The sequence below is a fragment of the Eptatretus burgeri genome, chromosome 10 (assembly GCF_056783735.1).
Source record: "Eptatretus burgeri isolate ZD-2024b chromosome 10, Ebu_testis_v1, whole genome shotgun sequence".
NCBI classification, from domain to species: domain Eukaryota; kingdom Metazoa; phylum Chordata; class Myxini; order Myxiniformes; family Myxinidae; genus Eptatretus; species Eptatretus burgeri.
The window spans coordinates 30,645,414-30,664,475 of record NC_140970.1 but is presented as its reverse complement, the minus strand read 5'-3'; the positions used below and the strand labels follow the sequence as shown (position 1 = coordinate 30,664,475).

The window sequence follows — 19,062 nt, the reverse complement described above, 5'->3', positions numbered from 1 at the left end:
GCACTCGAACCATTGCCCTTGATAGAGGCAGCTCGGAAATATGCCGTCTGAAAAAATTATTATCAATTATTATTTTGATCGAGAAGAAGATTTTTCTGGTTTTGACCGACCTCAGTTCTTTTGCTTTTTGGAATAGGAACATCCCACACGCTTTTCCCATTGTCTCGAGAACTGAAAAGTGATCCGTACTTCGACAATCAGGTGAACACACCAGGTGGGTTCTCAGGTGTTGGCAAAACGACGTTTTCGACAAGCGAGACTCCAACCGTAGTTTTGTGTGCAGCGGATTTTGTCTTTCCTATCGCAAACATTCCCATTGATTATAATATCCTTTATTTTCCTTGTCCCTCTATTCACATTGAAACCCGATTTGTCCACCTTGTAATGTCTACCTACCCTCCATGGTAAAATCGTTCAATTCTTCAACTTCGTCTCGTATTTCCTTGTCGGTACAAATACCTGAACCTCTTGTCTCGCTGAATCTCCGGCTTATTTGTTATATAATAGATCAGTTGTACAATTCCATCCACACTAGTTGTCTAACTTTACTTTACTTTGCTTTACTAACTGCACATGATGATAAATCCTCACGGTGATTGTGATGCTGCGGACACAGAAAGAGACAATGGTAGATGGACAGCCAGAATAGGCATTGTGTAACTCCACACCACGGCACACAAAGCACGTCGGCCACGGAATGGGACCATATTAGGGTTGGTTTGGGATTGCAGCTCCTATGTCCCCTTTATATAAATCCTCTTTATATTTGGACAAACGGAGAGAGTCATACCAAGCTTCTAACTGCAGCAGCAGCAGCAGCATGGTAAGCAATTGTGACGCGGTATTCAATTTGTTTGTTTCTCCTCTTTGATTTGTTTAATCCTCCCATTGTGATATCCCTTCGTTTACAAATCACCCATTCGATCTTCCCATTGTGACGTGTCATCGTTTACTTCGGTTCATGCCATGTGTCCCACGGTTTACCTGCAGGCCCCAAAACGTGCTAAGAAGAAGTTGGATAGCGGCAGCTCGAACGTGTTTTCCATCTTTGAACAGTCACAGATCCAGGAGTTTAAAGAGGTAATCAACACAAAACAAGCATCTTCTCTTTAGTATGTATATATATATAAATATTTATATGGCAGGATTTCAAGAATTATTTTGTATAAATATTAGTGAATTGTGGAAAATGTACATCTTTATGTATTGTCTTTAACATTGCTACCCCACTGGAGCTTTGTGGTAACTAAATGAATTAAAATGCAATTAAAACCATTAAACTTCTATTTGGTGAACATTGCATGTGATAATTACCTAATCATTGTGATGAATGTACATTAACATACATTGTACATTTGCATTATCATACTACGAGTATAAAAGACCGTCAAAAATGACAGTTTGGAATTATTTTATGAGAAATATTCAAGCAGACTGGAAGATATGATGTTTCGTAGCAAGAAGCGTTGTTTTAAAACACCACACGTACAAATGTGATGATTTTCTTTACCTTCTGGGACGTTTCGTTTCGACGGCACAGCTTCGTGAGCATGCCAAAGTCTGAAGCCTCGGCCTAGCGTCAGATGTGCTCGTATCTTCTTTATTTATTGGACATCCTACAGACATAAATGAACGTTCGTTTCACTCTCCACGCATTGCACATCATGCGCAGCGAATTTCACCTCCCTGTGCCTTTTATTATTTTTTTGAAATGCTTCTGTACCCCGCCATTGAGGCCTGGTTGCAAGTCATCATTAGCTCGCCTGTTCGAAGAACAGAGAGCTATAGCAATACCCCCGGCGTGAGCGCAGCGTGAAAATGTTAAAGTTTTTGGTGCAAGTTATTTCCTTTCTAATGTTTTTACCTACCACACTATTTTTTTACTGATTACAATATACAAATACATATATTGCTTTAAAATTATTTGGATCAGACTTCACTGCAATGCTTTATAAAAAATATTATTAGACGAGTCTTTTAAAAACGATAAATGTATAAACAGGCGAGCATTGGGTGGCTTTGACACCAACTCTCTGGTCTACATTTCTAATAGAAGAGATGTAATTACTCTTTTATGAAAAATGATTTTTGGAGTTATTTTTATCCTCAAAAAAAAACACCGCAGTGAACACATAGTATTGTTAAAAGATTGGTCTTTAAAACCATTCTTGAATCGTCCTTATGAAGGGGGACAGACAAATACACAAACACCCATTGTGTTTTATATACGAATACATGTCAGTGTGTCCGTCAGTCCGTCAGTGTGTGTCTCCTCCATAACTCCAAAGCCATGAAACCGAACAGCCTGAAACTTTGCATGTATACCAAGGGAAGTCCAAGGTAGTGCATGAATGAAAATTGGGTGTTTGAGTTAATTAAAACACCCCTTTTGAAGATAATTAACAGCCTTATTTAACTATCCTTTATCAAGGCTCATCCTTGCTTAGCCTCGCTCCCCCTCGTTGAGGTCTTTAATTCGCCATATTTGTTTTGGCCGAACAATGGCTTGACTCGATTTGGAAAAGGCCGCAACGGTTTCTTAACGATAAAGCAATCAAATGTTTGTTTGTTTTTTTTCCACTTTCCTCGCCCATATTATTGAATGCCTGATCTTCATTCTTACAAATCGCTGTTTACATCCCTTTTGTAAGTGTTATAGTTTTCAAATTAGGAGCTTGGAGCAATTTCATGCATTACATGATGCAATTTTCCACGATCTACTCTCACTGAATAATTAAAGTATATAATCGAGATGTAATTTTGTTTTGAGGATCAGATCACGTGCACTAAATAATTCGAAATCTGGAGTGAAATCTGAAAATGGTAAGAAATCGGCGGTTTATTTGGTTTTTGCGGGTACATGCCATTACCAATAAGCTTTCTGTTGCTTGCCAAGCCAGCCGTTCGTTAACCATTTAATTGGAGTGCTTGCTTGAGTGCTTAAGCCACTTGGTGGGTGCCCAATCGTATAGATAGCAGTATGTCACACAGTTTGTGTTCCGATCCAGAGTTTCAGTTTGCTACAATCACTAAGGTACGTAGACAGCACACAGACGGAGCATAGATGGGTAGCTTTGGACTCCAAAACAGACTCCAATCAGCCGATTACCCAAAAATTGTGTGTGTGTGTGTGTGTGTGTGTGTGTGTGTGTGTGTGTGTGTGTGTGTGTGTGTGTGTGTGTGTGTGTGTGTGTGTGTGTGTGTGTGTTCATAAAGCATAACATATTGTTATGTTTGTGGGGTAGATGAAGGGATTTCATAAGAAAGAGAGGATTGTATAGAGGTTTGGTCCGTGGACGTGTAGGAGACATCACTATGTAATTAAGTTGGGAAACTGTGAGCTTAAAGGTCCCATGACACTCAAAACTTTCTGGTTATTTATATATTAACTTGACCTTCCTAGTGAAGAAATTACCCATGTTTTTTTTTAAATCGAAGATGGGATAATTAGACCAATATTTCGATCATTTCTGGTGCTTTTCACAACTTGCTATGCCCCGCCCCTTTAAAAAGTTGCTTCAGCGAATCGCAGCCTTGACGTCACATAGAGAAACTCGCACAGAGTGGATTGACTCGATCTCTAGAATCTAGATTCTAGATTAGTCCGATAAATCCGTCGTCCGTCCGACTAGGCCGATAAATCTGACGTGCTGTAGCTTTCTTTTATTATTCTCTTTTCTTCATTGTTTTCTTCATTGTTTTCTTCTCTCTTCTCTATTCTCTCTTTTGAGTGCAGCCTGTGGCTGCTGGTTGCATCATTGGTTGGGACGCGGCTATGCCGCTGATGCAGTGTCCCACTTACCAGTACACTGGTGCTCATTTTGCCAACCTCGGAAGGATGACAGGCTGAGTCAACCTCCTGGTGTATTTTAATTCAGCGGCCAACGAGGCTTGAACTCAGGACCCAAGGATCCCAAGCCGCCACCCTCACCACTAAGCCAACACCAGGCTTATTGTTTTCTACTGATGCTACATGACAACAGTAGGAATAAAATAAATAAAAATGCAACAGAACGTCAGATTTATCGGACTACTCGAGACAATTGTGTCACAAGGTGTGTTCTGCACACAAGTTTTCATCGTATCCGAACAGCGAGATTGCTTCGTTTTATGCGCGGAGAGATACGGCCGATGACATGCGCCGGCCTTGCGATTCATTCGCCACGGTGCAACATGTCCGCTGCGCTGTTCACGTCACCTCACTAAAATATTTCTGATATCGAGCAGTATGCAAGTCGAATTTACATTATTGAATTATGAATAGGATTTAGTCTAACCAGTTGTTATTGCCAAGTCTTCCTTCGATGTCCTCCCGCTCATAATTAACTCCGGGAATTTCATCGCCATTTTCCTCTGCTTGTCCTGCTTCGGGCTCGAACTGCTAAGGCCGTATTTCATTTCCAGCTGCCTGAACTTCACCTCCCGCGACTACGTTATCCGACAATTCTCCAAGTGATTCAGACCAAAATCCTTCATTTCTCTCACACTCACTGTCGTTACTAGACAAATCGAAGTCCATGCCATCCATTATTCAAAACCAAATGTTCGAATTTTTTTTTTTTTTTTTAAAGCAGAAATGAACGAAGCGATTGAGTCGACCAATCAAATGTGGAAACACACAGGAAACCAATAGAATCACGTAGACCACCAACCCGAGTAACTTACGTGCAGCCTTTGTCATCCTGTAGTTGATGTCATGTGGGTTACGCCCCTTTCAGGAGAATTTTTAGGGGCCTTCCCTAAGAGGTTTGTTTTTTTACTTTTACATTTTACAGAATGAGTATTGTGAAAAACACATTGTCAGATCTGAAATCACGATGAAAAACTCCTACAGGACATGTATAAATGAAATTTCAGTACTTTTGCGTGTCGGGGGACCTTTAAGTGTTACTTATCACCACACAGGGAGTGGTGCCGTGTTCGTTAGGTTGGTATGAAGGATAACTTCCCCAGTATGTAATTGCCCCCTGTGACTATTCCCTATGTTTTTATAACAAATGAACAAAACGTGCCGAGGGAGCAGAGGTGTCTTCCGGGGTGTCGTGCGAGCAGGCCATGCCCCGGAGGCGGGGGTTTGATGGGCGTGACGTGAGAGGCATGAAGTGGAAGAGGGCGTGGGAGGAGCAGATCGGATAGGAAGGTGGCAGAGGAGTACCCAAGGGACACACACGGTCGGGAGAGGACGTTAGTCAGAGGACACAGAGGATCTCGTTGTTGCTCTCGGCACGACGAAGGCTGCACGATTCTCGTGTTCGTGCTGTGTGAATTTGCAGCGTGCTGAACAAGACGCGAGCCATTGGCGGTTCGGCTGAGCCGTGAAGTGTATACGTTTCTGAGGAGGGAAGGAGAGCGTGTCTCGTGGCCTCCTCACGGGGCCTCAGAAATCGTCTCGTCGCCGGGCCATCGTTGTGAACAGAGTGGGTGCAAGAGAGGAACGCTTGGCATATTTGCTCGTGAAAAGAAGCTGCACGGCGGTCTCCGAGCCTTGGTGTTGATTACCGCTCACGAATTGCTTGACATACGTTCTTCTCAGAACAAGAAGGTGGCTTGGTGCCATTTTGTTGGGCACGTTACGAAGCGCCTCGATTCCAAGCTCCCTCAAGACCATCTCTGTCACACAGCTAAGTGCCAGGACAAAGGGGGGGGGGGTATTTATTTGGTTCATTTTCCCCTTGTCTGTGTTTAAACCTGTGGAGGCACCTCAATTACATTTAGATTTACCTCACATTTTCCTTTCATTATTAACCTCCGCCATCAAAGATGGATGGAGGTTACTGTTTTCGCCCCTTTCTGTTTGTTTGTTTGTTTGTTAACCTCCGCCATCGAAGATCGGAGGTGACTGTTTTCACCTCCTTTCTGTTTGTTTGTTTGTTATCTTGCTAAAACGAAGTTTTTGCAAGATATGTTAGTCAGCTTGTATGTTTTTTTTTTGTTTGTTTGTTTGTTTGTTTGTTTGTCTGTAATCACATATAAAAAATTCTGCAGAGCAGTTATCATCGGAAATTTTTGTAACTTCGCATATCAGAGGCCTATAGAGGTCCCTTTCAGTGCACAGAATTTTGAAGGTCAAGGTCAAAGGTCAAGGTCACTTTGGCGCAAATCAGGGGAGTCGACGAAACCCTTGTTTTTTGAGTAATTTTGATCGGATCGTCTTCAAACTTCATGGGAATATAGTTCATGGTCTGGCGCTCAGCTGATTAATTTTTGGTGGCGATTGGCCTTGACCTTCATGGTTAGCGCCTAAGGTCAAACATATTTGACCCCAAGGTCAAATTTTCAAGTTTTAGGAACCATATTGTGTAGTTCCTCAAATTGAACACCTCGATGAGTGCTTTCTAGATATGTCAAGCTTGAGACATTATGACGTCATTTGGTGACGTTATGAGGCAAACGCATATTTTTCATGGTTACTCTGTAGAACTATTCTCATCGGAATCTCTCGTAGGCAGATATTCCTCAAGGAGTCGCTCCTGGTGGATAGCAGCTCTGTTTACCTCAGTGTGACCATAAAGAAGTCACACGTGGTCACCTTTTGGCAAGATACGGGTCACCTTGTGGGTGACATTGGTTTATTTGTTTGTTTGTAAACAGTATTATGGAAAAACTCCTCGACGGATTTCTACGAAACTTGGTGGGGGGGGGGGTTAGGTATGGTCCAAGGATCATGCCATTAGATTTTGGAGTTTGTCCCCCCCCCAAAAAAAATTGTTAGAGAAAATTTTTTTTTTTACATGTTTTAAGTGATTTCCAACCCCCCCCCCCCACCCCCCAAAAAAAATGTTGGAGAAAAGAACTATAACTGTCAGCACTGTTGACATCATATTTAATGAATAAGATATAAGGTTCACTTGAGTGACCCAGCAGTATTGGCGGCGGAGGTTTTGCACTCTCCCGAGTGCTCCCCCTCTAGTTAACCTCCGCCATCGAAGATGGACGGAGGTTACTGTTTTCACCCCTGTCTGTTTGTTTGTTTGTGAACAGTATTACGGAAAAACTCCTGGACGGATTTTGACGAAACTTGGTGGGGGGATTAGGTATGGTCCAAGAATCGTGCCATTAGATTTTGGACTTGGTCCAAAGTCCAATATGGCCGTTATGGCGTCCATTTTGAAAAAAATATTTGAATTTTTGTTTTTGCATTTCTACATGTTTTAAGTGATTTCCAACCCCCCCCCCCAAAAAAAAAATTTGTTGGAGAAAAAAAAACAATTTTGCAACTTTTTTTTTCAAAAAAATTTCGATTTTTTATTTTTTTGGCATTCCTACATGCGCATCAATCTAGTTTAGTTTATTCAATCGTGGTTCAGTAGAGTCTGATCCGTTTTGACCTACAATGAATAGGATATCAGGTTCACTTTAGTGACCCAGCTGTATTGGCGGCGGAGGTTTTGCACTTCACCGAGTGCTCCCCCTCCAGTTATAACTAGTGCAGGCCCATAGGTGCGGGCCCGTAGGTGCAGCTTCGTTCCTTCGCTCTCATAAACGACGACTGAATTGGGGCATTGTTTCAATTCGATCGGACCAACCGTATCATAAATGGCCATCACCTGGGAAACATACTCAGGTCCCCAGCGTCAATTGTGACATCATATCAAACGAAGAAGAAGAAGAAGAATTGTGACGCCCCTCTCTCTCGCCTCCCCTCTCTCCCCCCTATTTTCGCCCCTCCTCTCTCCTCCCTCCTCTCTCTCGCCCCCACTCTCACCCCCCTCTCCTGTCCCCCTCTCTCTGTAAATGTATTCACAAAAAATAAATAAATAAATAATTAAACATTAATTGTGATGTCATAGCACCGTATCCTGTCATTGGTTTGGTAAATAAATGGCCATAACTTGGGCACCGCTTGTCCGATTAATATCAAACCTTGAAAAGGCACATACTCAGGTCCCCAGCGTCGATTGTGACGTCATACCAAACGAAGAATTGTGACGTCAATCGTGGAAAAATAAGTAAATAAATAAACATTAATTGTGACGTCATAGCACCGTGTCTTGTCATTGGTCGACGGATAAATGGCCGTAACTTGGGAACCGCTCGTCCGATTAATATCAAACCTCGAAAAGGCAGATCCACGGGTCCCCAGCAATATTCCTGGCAAGTTTCAATCAGATCGGACCGGCGGTTGTCGAGAAACGGTGGTTACAGACAGACGGACACACAAACAGAGATTGCTGGAATTATAGATAGATTTGAATTGTCATTGTACATATTTGATTATTGTTATTAAATTATTATTTAATTAATTCAATTTGCTTGCATCCGTGTATTTGTGCCATTCTGGTGCAGCACTTAACTGTTTTACCGTGCACGCGCATTAATCTCCGAGAGTCTCTGCTGTAAGCCTCCAAGGGAGAAATTTGGCCATCCGTCCAGGTCGGGGTTAAACCCCCTGGACACGACAATATTCTCTCTAACTCCTCTACCCCTCACTCCATGTCCCATCTTCACTCCACCCAATCCTAATAGTGCAGCACCCTCCTCCCACACCTCTGTCTCGGGACAGTGGTTATCTCCAGATGTATCCAGATGGACCCTCCCCTCACGCTGCCTTCCCTCCCCTCCCCTCACACTCCCATCCTCTCCCCTCACGCTGCCTTCCCTCCCCTCCCCTCACACTCCCTTCCTCTCCCCTCATGCTGCCAACCCTTTCCCCTCCTCTCACACTTCCTTCTCTTCCCCCACCCTTCCTTGCTCCCCCCTCCTTTATTCCCCACCCCTCTTCTCTCCCTTCACTCCCCCACCCTCTCTTCTTCATACTGCCATCCTTTTCAACCAAAACTGGGTTAAAAAGCAATTGTGGATCGGTGCATCACATCAATCCAGGAATTTAAAAATTAACGAGAATGCGCAAAGAGGGTTTCTGCCTTTCTCCGCAGGACTTGCATTGCGTTTAATCTGGAAAGCGAGCAAGACTGCTTCATGGGACGTGCAATAAGTGAATTAATCGAAAGGGATGTGAATTGTGAGTAATCAATAAAGATGAAGGGGGTGTGGATACTTCACAGGCACGATGGGCCCAACGTCCATTTCTTTGTACTGCCATCCTTTTCAATCACTACGACTGGTTTAGTTTTTAAATCGTGTGATGCAAATACAAGGAACCAAGCTCCTTTGTGTACAGCTTCTTTCCTTCAATGTAGGTATCATGTGCATTCACCCAGCACGTTTCGTGTTCCTTGTCAGGCGTTCACCATCATGGACCAGAATCGAGATGGCTTCATCAACAAGGATGACCTGCGGGGCACGTTTGCAGCCCTTGGTGGGTCTGCCTGATATGCAGTTATCACCCCAGGCATCTATTTTGCAGTGAAAGGAGGGGAATTCCCCCCTTTCCCCCATCCCACAAGGAATAAGTAGTGATGTTGCACCAAAAATTATATTCCACATGCACCAAAAAAGTGTACTAGAAGAGAACATTTTGATTAGACCTGAACAAGGGAAGATCTGAGACTGCAGCATATTTTTTTTTTAATACAAATTGTTATATGAATTACACTTATTAGAAAAGATAATATAGGAGAAAAGAAGGGGAGGGATGGGGGTTGTGGGAAGGGGAATGTGATAAAAAGAATTGCTTTGAAGTACATAATACATAGATGGCTCATAACTAAGTTCCACATAATAATCTTATGCATTTACCATGCAATCGGTGGTGTATGGTGCATGATCGCAGATGTTCACCCTGGTAAATGATGGGTTTATTGCAAAGGGCTCAACAACAAAATGTAGTGCTATTACCTCCATCAACCAAAAGTGGACGGAGGTTATGTTTTCACCCCGACCTGTCTCTGTTTGTGAAGAAAATATCTCAAAACGCTTTGGAGGGATTCAGACTAAATTAGTTAAGGTCCGAATCCAGATCCAGCCTATTAGTGGGCCACAAAACTTAAATTAATCAGGTTGGTTGAAGTATGCGCTCTTCCGAGTGCCCTTATAATCTAAAAATGTCACAAGCCGATACCTTCATAAAGCAGGTGCTATTTACATTGCGGGAAATGTATGCACATATAAGTTTGGGTGCACTGTCCCAAAACTTTTGGTATTATTAAAGTATTGTAATTATATGCAGGCAGAGTGAATGTGAACACTGAAGAGCTTGATGAAATGATAAAGGAATCTCCAGCTCCCATCAACTTCACCGTTTTCCTCACCATGTTTGGTGAAAAACTTAAAGGTAGGGATCATTTTGTTCCCTACTGGATTTTGACCCATTGGTATAATACTGTCTGAGGATGGAGGACAAGGTGTCATCATTCCATTAGTTTCCAACTTCATTATCGACTTGTTTCGTCTGAATCGTTAACTCATTGACCTTGCATCCCACTTGACCCAGGTTCGGACCCAGAGGAGACCATCATGAATGCCTTCAAAATATTCGACCCTGAAGACAAAGGAATTGTTAATGCAGAAGAGTAAGTTATAGTATTATCAGCATATTGGTTGTCTCACCCCACCCAAAACCATGTCCTTCAGTTACCCGCCACCCTGACCCTGCCCCTTGGTCACCACACCCCCTGCTCCTCGGCCGCCCCACCACCCCGACCCTCTCCCACCACCCTTTCCCTGTTTATTGGTCTCAAATAATCTCATCCATGTTCACCATGTCATTCACTTTTCAGTGTTGGAGCATCAGCTCATCACAATTTACAAATACAGTAATTTGGTAGCACATTGATCTAACCATCCAGTCCAATTTCATCTGAATGTGTCTATTTCCCCTCCAGAATTTCCAAGATGTTGAAAACTCAAGCAGATAGGTTTACTCCAGAAGAGGTAACTTGTTCTTTCTGAAACACATTGCATAATAAAAGAACTATCCAACGTACCAACAGAGTACTCACCATGCACGGATGGGAAATTGTCACCTGTTTCTGGATCTCCTAGAGGTTTGTTGTCACACAATGGTGCAAAAGCCATTTGGATTGGAGATGCCTTAGCTAACCAGGACATCTCCGTATTTGCCTGAAGATTCTATTTTGTGCAGCACACTCAAGAAGCAGCAAATTGCACATGGCAAGAAGTCAAGAACAGACATTCAAATAAAGAAAATCTCGAGATCAAGGCTCTTTGAGTTGGCCTTTAACCCCAAACCACACAAACTCAAATTTGGTGTTGATTGCAATTCCTTTTTAGAAAAAGCATAGGAAGCAGGATATTTTAGACAAAAACTGCAACTCCAGTGATTATTGGGCTGGCAGGATGGCCTTCAGTATGCACAATCACCTCTAAGCTGTCGAGCATGGGTTTGAATCCTGAACCAGGTATAAATTGTCATCCAGTGTTTCACAGGCAGGATGATTCAGTGTGCCATTCTTCGGATGGACGTTAAACTGGAAGACCCATCCGCTGGCATTAAAGATGCCAGTGTCCTTTCGAAAAGTAGGCAAGCCATTGCTGGCACCATGAACAAATTACAAATTCTTGCCATAACTACTGCTGGGGAGACAATGGCAAACCACCGAGTATAACCCTTGCTCAGGAAGCTGATTGGGTGGCACACGAGCAGTGTTTACTCCTTTTAACCAACTAACCCCAGCAGAGTTTGCAATGTTAGTAAATTTCCTGCACATATTTAGTTAAGTCAATGATGTTTTGAGATTTGTGCCAAATTCAAAAATGTCAACATTCACCCCCCTTTCCAGTGCAAGCAGATGTTCGAGGCTTTTCCACCAGACGTGGCGGGAAATTTGGACTACAAGAACCTTTGCTACGTGATCACACATGGCGAAGAGAAAGAGGAATAAACAATACCCGAACAAGTGCCAGCTGTCCACATCCAAGGACTCAACCCTGAACGGAGTTGTGTTAATTTGCATGCATTCAGACCAACAGGTGCTTTGCATCAAATAAACGTTTAAGTAAAAATCTTGCTTTGAACCATCCTTCTTGTTTGATGAAGCAGAGGTCTGGAATGATAATCGAATAAAGAACGACCGTTTTCAACAAAAGATTTATTTTGAACTGTGTGCGCAATACACAAGGGGATGATTAGAAAGGGACATTGGAGTTGTTTATGGGTGAGTAGGTGCAGAGGGGAAAACAAAGAGAAAGTGGAAAGGTGAAAGTTTGATTAAGTTAGCCTTTCAGGGATGACATGCCAGCCCTCATTATCTCATCAACAAGCAGAAGATTGCTGGCAATGACAGTGCTGGGGGAGAAAAGGAAACAAAATTACCACCAGGTCACATGACGACACAAAAGTAAATACATATCAACCAGATTCATCACAGTGACCTCATCCTCACCACGAGTGGAGCATTTGTTTCTTCACACTGACATTATCCCAAACACCAACCTCGGCAGGAATCATTGGCTCTCCTGCACATCAAAAATGCATCACACGTTACCGTTACAATGGGCCATCAGGTTCGCGTTCCGAATGTCACCGCACGATTGATCGTCTTCAAGGTGGTTGGTGGAAGCATTAGGAAGAAGGGATAAAACTGAGGGAAACATTTCTGCATCTGCTCAAAATCAGACATTCAATGCAGAATGGAGAACATTATGTGACATAAATAGCAATGGCTGCAAGGGCCAACAGATAAGACAGTTACACAAGCTTTAGTCAGATTTAAACCATCATCTGCTCAAACATATGACACTATTTTAACTGTAAAGGACAAACACACAAACAACCATTGGAACTTTTTCTTTGCAAATCAGATCAGCCGTACCAGTGTCAAGGTCCAGCCCAACGGCCCGCCCGGAGGAAGCGCGCTCCGCCTGCAGCTTCAGCAGAGTTTCCTGCTGCTCCAACCCCGCGTTCTGTGCCAACACCTGGTCATAATGACGATTTGAATAACCTTTTTGTACCAACGGATGCGGATATTCAGACTGACCATAGCAATAAATGACAACAGATTATATAACTAGAACGGCACTCAGAGCACATACCCCTGCCAGGCGGAACAGTTTGTTTTGTATCCCACTGATAGGCTGGATCTGGATTCAGACCTGAACCAAAATCGAATTGGCTTGTTCTCATCACCTCACCAACTCATCCACCAAGTTGTCATAAATCGACCACAACTTTTGAAATCGACTACTAAATGGCAGTGCGTGTGTGTACCCCAAAAACCTTAAAAAGCCCAAAATACTCCAAACACCTAAAAGACCCTGAAGACCCAAAAGGCCCTGAAGATCCCAAAGACTCAAAAGAACCCAAAGACTTCCAAGACCCCAGAGATGCTGGAGACTTCCAAGACCCCAGAGATGCCAGAGACCCCAAAAGACCAAGACCCCAAAAACCTAAAAGACCCAAAATACCTAAAGTAAGACCCCAAAGCCCACAAAAATGTGACTTCAGGTCCTAACCCCCCACACCCACACACAATCCCATGTCCTTAAACCCCCCCTCCCACCACACCCAAACTCTGTGCTCCCCTCCCCCTTTCTTCAAATCCTCAAATCCCTCGATCCCAACTCTGTGCCATTTCTGCCCTCCCTTCCCCAAGCAAACTGTCATCCCCTCCCCCTTTCTTCTTCAAGTCCTCAACTGCCCCAACCCCCAAGTACTCAATTCTCCTTCAAACTCCAACTCCATGCACCCTCTCCCCCAACTCTGTCCTCCCCTCTGCATTTCTTTGTGTTCATAACGACGTTACACAAGTATACACAGGGAACTTTGGCCCATCATGCCTGCATTGTTCATGTTCCCGTTTGTTAAGAACAATGTTAAAAGTAAATAAAGATGTAACGTTAAATTGACAATCACTTCCCCCTTTCTTCTCTTATCCTCATTATAATTCATGGACCAGTGTTTGTTTGTTGCGCTCCTACTCCTTCAGTTGTGGGCCGATTCCATCCAGACTTGCTACAGAGGATCAGCATGATCCCAATTAATGTATAACGGTTCTGTTTTTTTTAATCTTTGCCGGTGGTCTTGGGGGAGATAGAGAGAGAGGGACACAAATTTTCTATATCAATGTGTATCGTGTAGCACCGCCTTCAGGTGGGAGAGGGTGTGACAAGTCTTCACCATTTACAGTGCAGTATTCCTGTCCCCACATTTTCTAGTGCAGTGAGGTGTTTTTAATTACAAGCAGTTGGTATGTTTTTGCTTCATGCACTTAACTTCATGGGTTTTGTTTTTTTTTGCCCACAGAAAGCCGTCAGCTACCTATACACCGCCCAAATAAAGGTAGGCGTCAGAAGAACTTGTTGCATGCTTGGAACAAGATCACCCATAGGGCAGGTACTCTGCTCGTCATGATAAAATGGGAAAAGATCTAGCAAACTAAATGCAACGGATCAGCACCAAAATGACGCAATAGGTAAGTGAACCTTTGGAACGATGAGAATAGCATCAGCGAAGGCCTGAATTCCGAGCTGGGCACGACCTTTGGTTTCATTCCTGAGTTCCCTCAATGCATCCGATGCAGCCACTTCAAAGGCCCCAGCACCAGGTACCACAGCTCCTGAACACAGCGGGCACTCGATAACCTCTCGCTACCTTTTTAAAAAGAATACAAGTACTTCTCTGCCACAAGGAAAGAAAGGTCCACATGACACATCAAGGATGATACGCAGAATAGAAAGGGAGAATATGTGACTCGATCAACACAACAATCCAAAGATCGAATCGATGAAGCTTCAAACAAACTGGAATGCACGACAGCATCTGAGGCCATTACCATCCTCAATGGCATTCCTGGCAGCGCGCAGTCCATCCCGAGCAGCGTCTTTGAGTTGCAAAAGCGTGTGCTTGTTCGGTCCACGGAGCAGCAGAGTGACAGATTGCGGTGCAGCACACTCCTCTATGAACGTGTATTTCTCTTCTCCCTGGTATGAATGTTGGAAAGACAGTGACATTAATTAATTAATTAATAAATAAATAAATAAATAAAAACTGGGTTGTTAGGGGGAGCAGATGTGGTGAAGAAACAAATAAAAATTGAACATAACACACCAATGTGTATTCATAGACAAGGCCAGCATAGCCAAGGCTGGCGGGTGTTAAATCATCCACGGAGTTCATGGCTATTCCTCCACAAGCCAAAGTCAGTCTAGGATAGACAGGGAAACGGTGGCAAAAACAGCAGTTGGACAATGAGGAAGCAGTGATTAAAGGTGTTGGGCAGGTGTAACAATAGGTCATAAACAGTTTATTTTTTTTTTTAAGGACAGAATACATCATTCACATAGTGATCACCAGTTTTAAAGACTCAATTGTTACAGTTTTTAATTTGTTATAAAAATTAAATTACCAATCATTACCTCTCCATGTTGCGACGTTTGGCCCGACGTATTGCCACAATGCCTTCCTTTGCTAAGAGGTCCAAAGAAATAGGGTCAATACCCTAAGGTTGGGGAGTTGGGGGGGGATGGGAGGGGGTGAAGTAGACCACCAGTTAAGCCTGAAACTCTTGCAATACTGGATTCCAATTCCAAAGAAACATGCGATTGAACATAGTTACCTTTTGGTTAATCACCACAAAACCCTTGTCGTTTCCTTTGCAAACTTGACGTTTGAGAGCGATGATCTTTTGAACCTTGTCAGTGGTGAAGGCTCGTTCTGCCTCAACCAGGCGCTCACGTTCTTTGGAGGACTTGTAGAAAAATCCAGCATTGACTTCGCTGGAACGAAACAGCAATGTCACAACACACTCGACAGTCTTGCAACACCAGTATTAAAGACTTTAACACGAACACACCAAATATCGGCCTACCTACCTTTTCTCGTACTCCAACGAGACGTTACAGGTAAGGATGTAAGCATTATCTACTCTACGCTTCATGTCAGGGTGCCGTGCTCCATGGTCCAGGACCAGGCCGCGAATCAGCCTGCGAAAAACATGACAACTCAAGATGACAACTCGGAGAATGGACCCTTTCAAAGCAAAGCACGGGATGACCGAAGCCACTTACGTGGAATCGCAATCACTGCGGTGTTTCATTTCCATAATCTCCACCATGAAAAGATCAAGAGGTTTGCCAGATACCTTCACCGCCATCACGGCATCCACAATGGCCTGCCGCACATGAGCAACATTTCGAATCTCGACCAACATCAGTGAAACTCACCATTACACCAGCATGTAGCAAGCCATGCACAGGCCACCGAATGGGCCACAGACCAAAAGGCCCGAAATACCTCGGTGAGGACATCGGCGAGGCGAGAATGAAGTTTGGTTTGTAATGCCGTATGCACCACAGCAGAGAGCGTAGAACGATCCATCTCTCGATGATCGGCCATTCGATCCAAGACTGAAACAGCATGTCGCTGGGCAATCTCAAACCCTTCAGTCAACACCCTCGGGTGCACACCCTGGTTTGGAGAGAGCAGAGAAGAGATTGATGGGGACAATGCAAACAAAATACAGGTTAACATTAAATAAATTAATAAAAACCCTGCACACTTCCACGGCAAGTGTAAATGGGGTCGACAGCTTCCTCGAGGCCTCTCTGAGCACGTGTTCCGTGAGGTACTCTAAGATGCGAGTCCTTAACGAAGGATCAGCGCACGCGTCGTGAAGGCTTCGGCACACCATGACGTACCTCAGAGATGTAAAGATCTGCTTGCTTGAGTAGCTCTCCGATCATCAGGACACTTGAAGTGGTGCCATCTCCGGTAATGTCATCTTGGGCTGTTGCAGCTTTCGCGATAAGAGAGGCGGTCGGGTGCTGGATTTGCTGGGCACAAGGGATTAGGGTTGGATCGTACAGAGGAGCTTCAACCAATACTATATCGTAAATCGATGGGACAGAACCAAATGATCAATGAAGCCTTAACGTTTACAATGGTGGCAAGTACAGGGGTGTGCAAAATGAGGTTTGTGACATCATCACCAACCATTTCATGGAGAAGAATATTTCCATCCTTCGTTATCTTTATGTCCCCAGCACCGGATACCAGCCTAGCGGCACAAACACACGAGAAAATACAACACACCTTCTTTCTCAATATCAGAACAATGCAAACTGTGCTCATGGATCATCAATATGAGCTGTTTATACATTTTAGAGCAGACTAGGTGATGACGTAGACGTGATGACGTAGACGTGATGACGTAGACGTGATGACGTAGACGCGATGACGTAGACGCGATGACGTAGACGCGATGACGTAGACGCGATGACGTAGACGTGATGACGTGAACGTGACGATGAGCAAAAAAAATCTTTCCATGAGTCTCTTGGTCCGCCCATCCAATCCACACGGTCCGGTCACCCAGTCCCCAGGATCGCCCGTATGGTCTCCCAGTCCCCACGTCCATTCACCCGATCCCAACCTGTCCAGTCACACGGTCAGGTCCACCGTCGATTAACCAAACCACCCGTCTGGCCACCTGGTCCCTCAAACCATCCTTCCGGTCACCTAGTCCCTCAAACCACTCGTCTGGTCACCTGGTCCCTCAAATCGCCCATCCAATCCACACGGTCCGGTCACCCAGTCCCCAGGATCGCCCGTATGGTCTCCCAGTCCCCACGTCCATTCACCCGATCCCAACCTGTCCAGTCACACGGTCAGGTCCACCGTCGATTAACCAAACCACCCGTCTGGCCACCTGGTCCCTCAAACCACCCGTCCGGTCACCTGGTCCCTCAAACCACCCGTCCGGTCACCTGGTCCCTCAAACCACCCGTCCGGTCACCTGGTCCCTCAAACCACCCGTCCGGTCACCTGGTCCCTCAAACCACCCGTCCGGTCACCTGGTCCCTCAAACCATCCTTCCGGTCACCTGGTCCCTCAAACCACCCGTCCGGTCACCTGGTCCCTCAAACCATCCATCCGGCCACCTGGTCCTTCAAACCACCCATCCGGCGACCTGGTCCCTCAAACCGCCCGTCCGGCGACCTGGTCCCTCAAACCGCCCGTCCGGTCACCTGGTCCCTCAAACCACTCGTCTGGTCACCTGGTCCCTCAAATCGCCCATCCAATCCACACGGTCCGGTCACCCAGTCCCCAGGATCGCCCGTATGGTCTCCCAGTCCCCACGTCCATTCACCCGATCCCAACCTGTCCAGTCACACGGTCAGGTCCACCGTCGATTAACCAAACCACCCGTCTGGCCACCTGGTCCCTCAAACCATCCTTCCGGTCACCTAGTCCCTCAAACCACTCGTCTGGTCACCTGGTCCCTCAAATCGCCCATCCAATCCACACGGTCCGGTCACCCAGTCCCCAGGATCGCCCGTATGGTCTCCCAGTCCCCACGTCCATTCACCCGATCCCAACCTGTCCAGTCACACGGTCAGGTCCACCGTCGATTAACCAAACCACCCGTCTGGCCACCTGGTCCCTCAAACCATCCTTCCGGTCACCTCGTCCCTCAAACCACTCGTCTGGTCACCTGGTCCCTCAAATCGCCCATCCAATCCACACGGTCCGGTCACCCAGTCCCCAGGATCGCCCGTATGGTCTCCCAGTCCCCACGTCCATTCACCCGATCCCAACCTGTCCAGTCACACGGTCAGGTCCACCGTCGATTAACCAAACCACCCGTCTGGCCACCTGGTCCCTCAAACCACCCGTCCGGTCACCTGGTCCCTCAAACCACCCGTCCGGTCACCTGGTCCCTCAAACCACCCGTCCGGTCACCTGGTCCCTCAAACCATCCTTCCGGTCACCTGGTCCCTCAAACCACCCGTCCGGTCACCTGGTCCCTCAAACCATCCATCCGGCCACCTGGTCCTTCAAACCACCCGTCCGGTCACCTGGTCCCTCAAACCATCCATCCGGCGACCTGGTCCCTCAAACCGCCCGTCCGGTCACTCGGCAGGTCATCAATACTATCTCCCGGCCGTTATTCGGAGGCTTCTCGAACATTCTCGAAAAACAACACACAGCACATGGTTCATCGGAACACGGCCTGTGAGAAACAGCGCGAGCACCAAACCGCCTTACATCTTCATCGTTCCTTTGGGCCCCAAGTTGGTTCGAAGTACATCTTGTAAACCACGAGCTGCACTCATATTCACAGCTAAAGCAGCTCGAGCACGGGCCACTTCGGCCTTGGGGTTGAGTGCGGTAATCGCCGCCATTTTCACGAATAAATGAATGAAGAAGAGGAGGGGGAGGAGGAGGAGGAGACCCCTTTTGTGTGCAGCTCGATGACGTCA

The 19,062-nt window shown here is 45.4% G+C and overlaps 2 protein-coding genes across 2 annotated transcripts; one reads left to right on the top strand and one right to left on the bottom strand.

Annotated features, from left to right (window-relative positions):
- Positions 1 to 756: 756 nt before the first annotated feature.
- LOC147018218 (myosin regulatory light chain 2, ventricular/cardiac muscle isoform-like) lies at positions 757 to 11,865 on the top strand. The gene is made up of 7 exons (XM_085897706.1): positions 757 to 823; positions 991 to 1,080; positions 9,184 to 9,259; positions 10,070 to 10,174; positions 10,334 to 10,412; positions 10,725 to 10,773; positions 11,643 to 11,865. Exons 1-7 carry the CDS (start codon positions 821 to 823, stop codon positions 11,742 to 11,744), a joined length of 504 nt encoding a protein of 167 aa, XP_085753832.1. The 5' UTR covers positions 757 to 820; the 3' UTR covers positions 11,745 to 11,865.
- A 71-nt stretch (positions 11,866 to 11,936) lies between these two features.
- Positions 11,937 to 19,062, bottom strand: LOC147018217 (T-complex protein 1 subunit zeta-like). The gene is made up of 14 exons (XM_085897697.1): positions 18,848 to 19,062; positions 16,793 to 16,856; positions 16,498 to 16,632; positions 16,094 to 16,267; positions 15,868 to 15,971; positions 15,673 to 15,783; positions 15,417 to 15,576; positions 15,217 to 15,299; positions 14,909 to 15,005; positions 14,634 to 14,781; positions 14,284 to 14,417; positions 12,675 to 12,777; positions 12,246 to 12,318; positions 11,937 to 12,148 (listed from the first exon to the last, which is right to left on the bottom strand). Exons 1-14 carry the CDS (start codon positions 18,982 to 18,984, stop codon positions 12,076 to 12,078), a joined length of 1,596 nt encoding a protein of 531 aa, XP_085753823.1. The 5' UTR covers positions 18,985 to 19,062; the 3' UTR covers positions 11,937 to 12,075.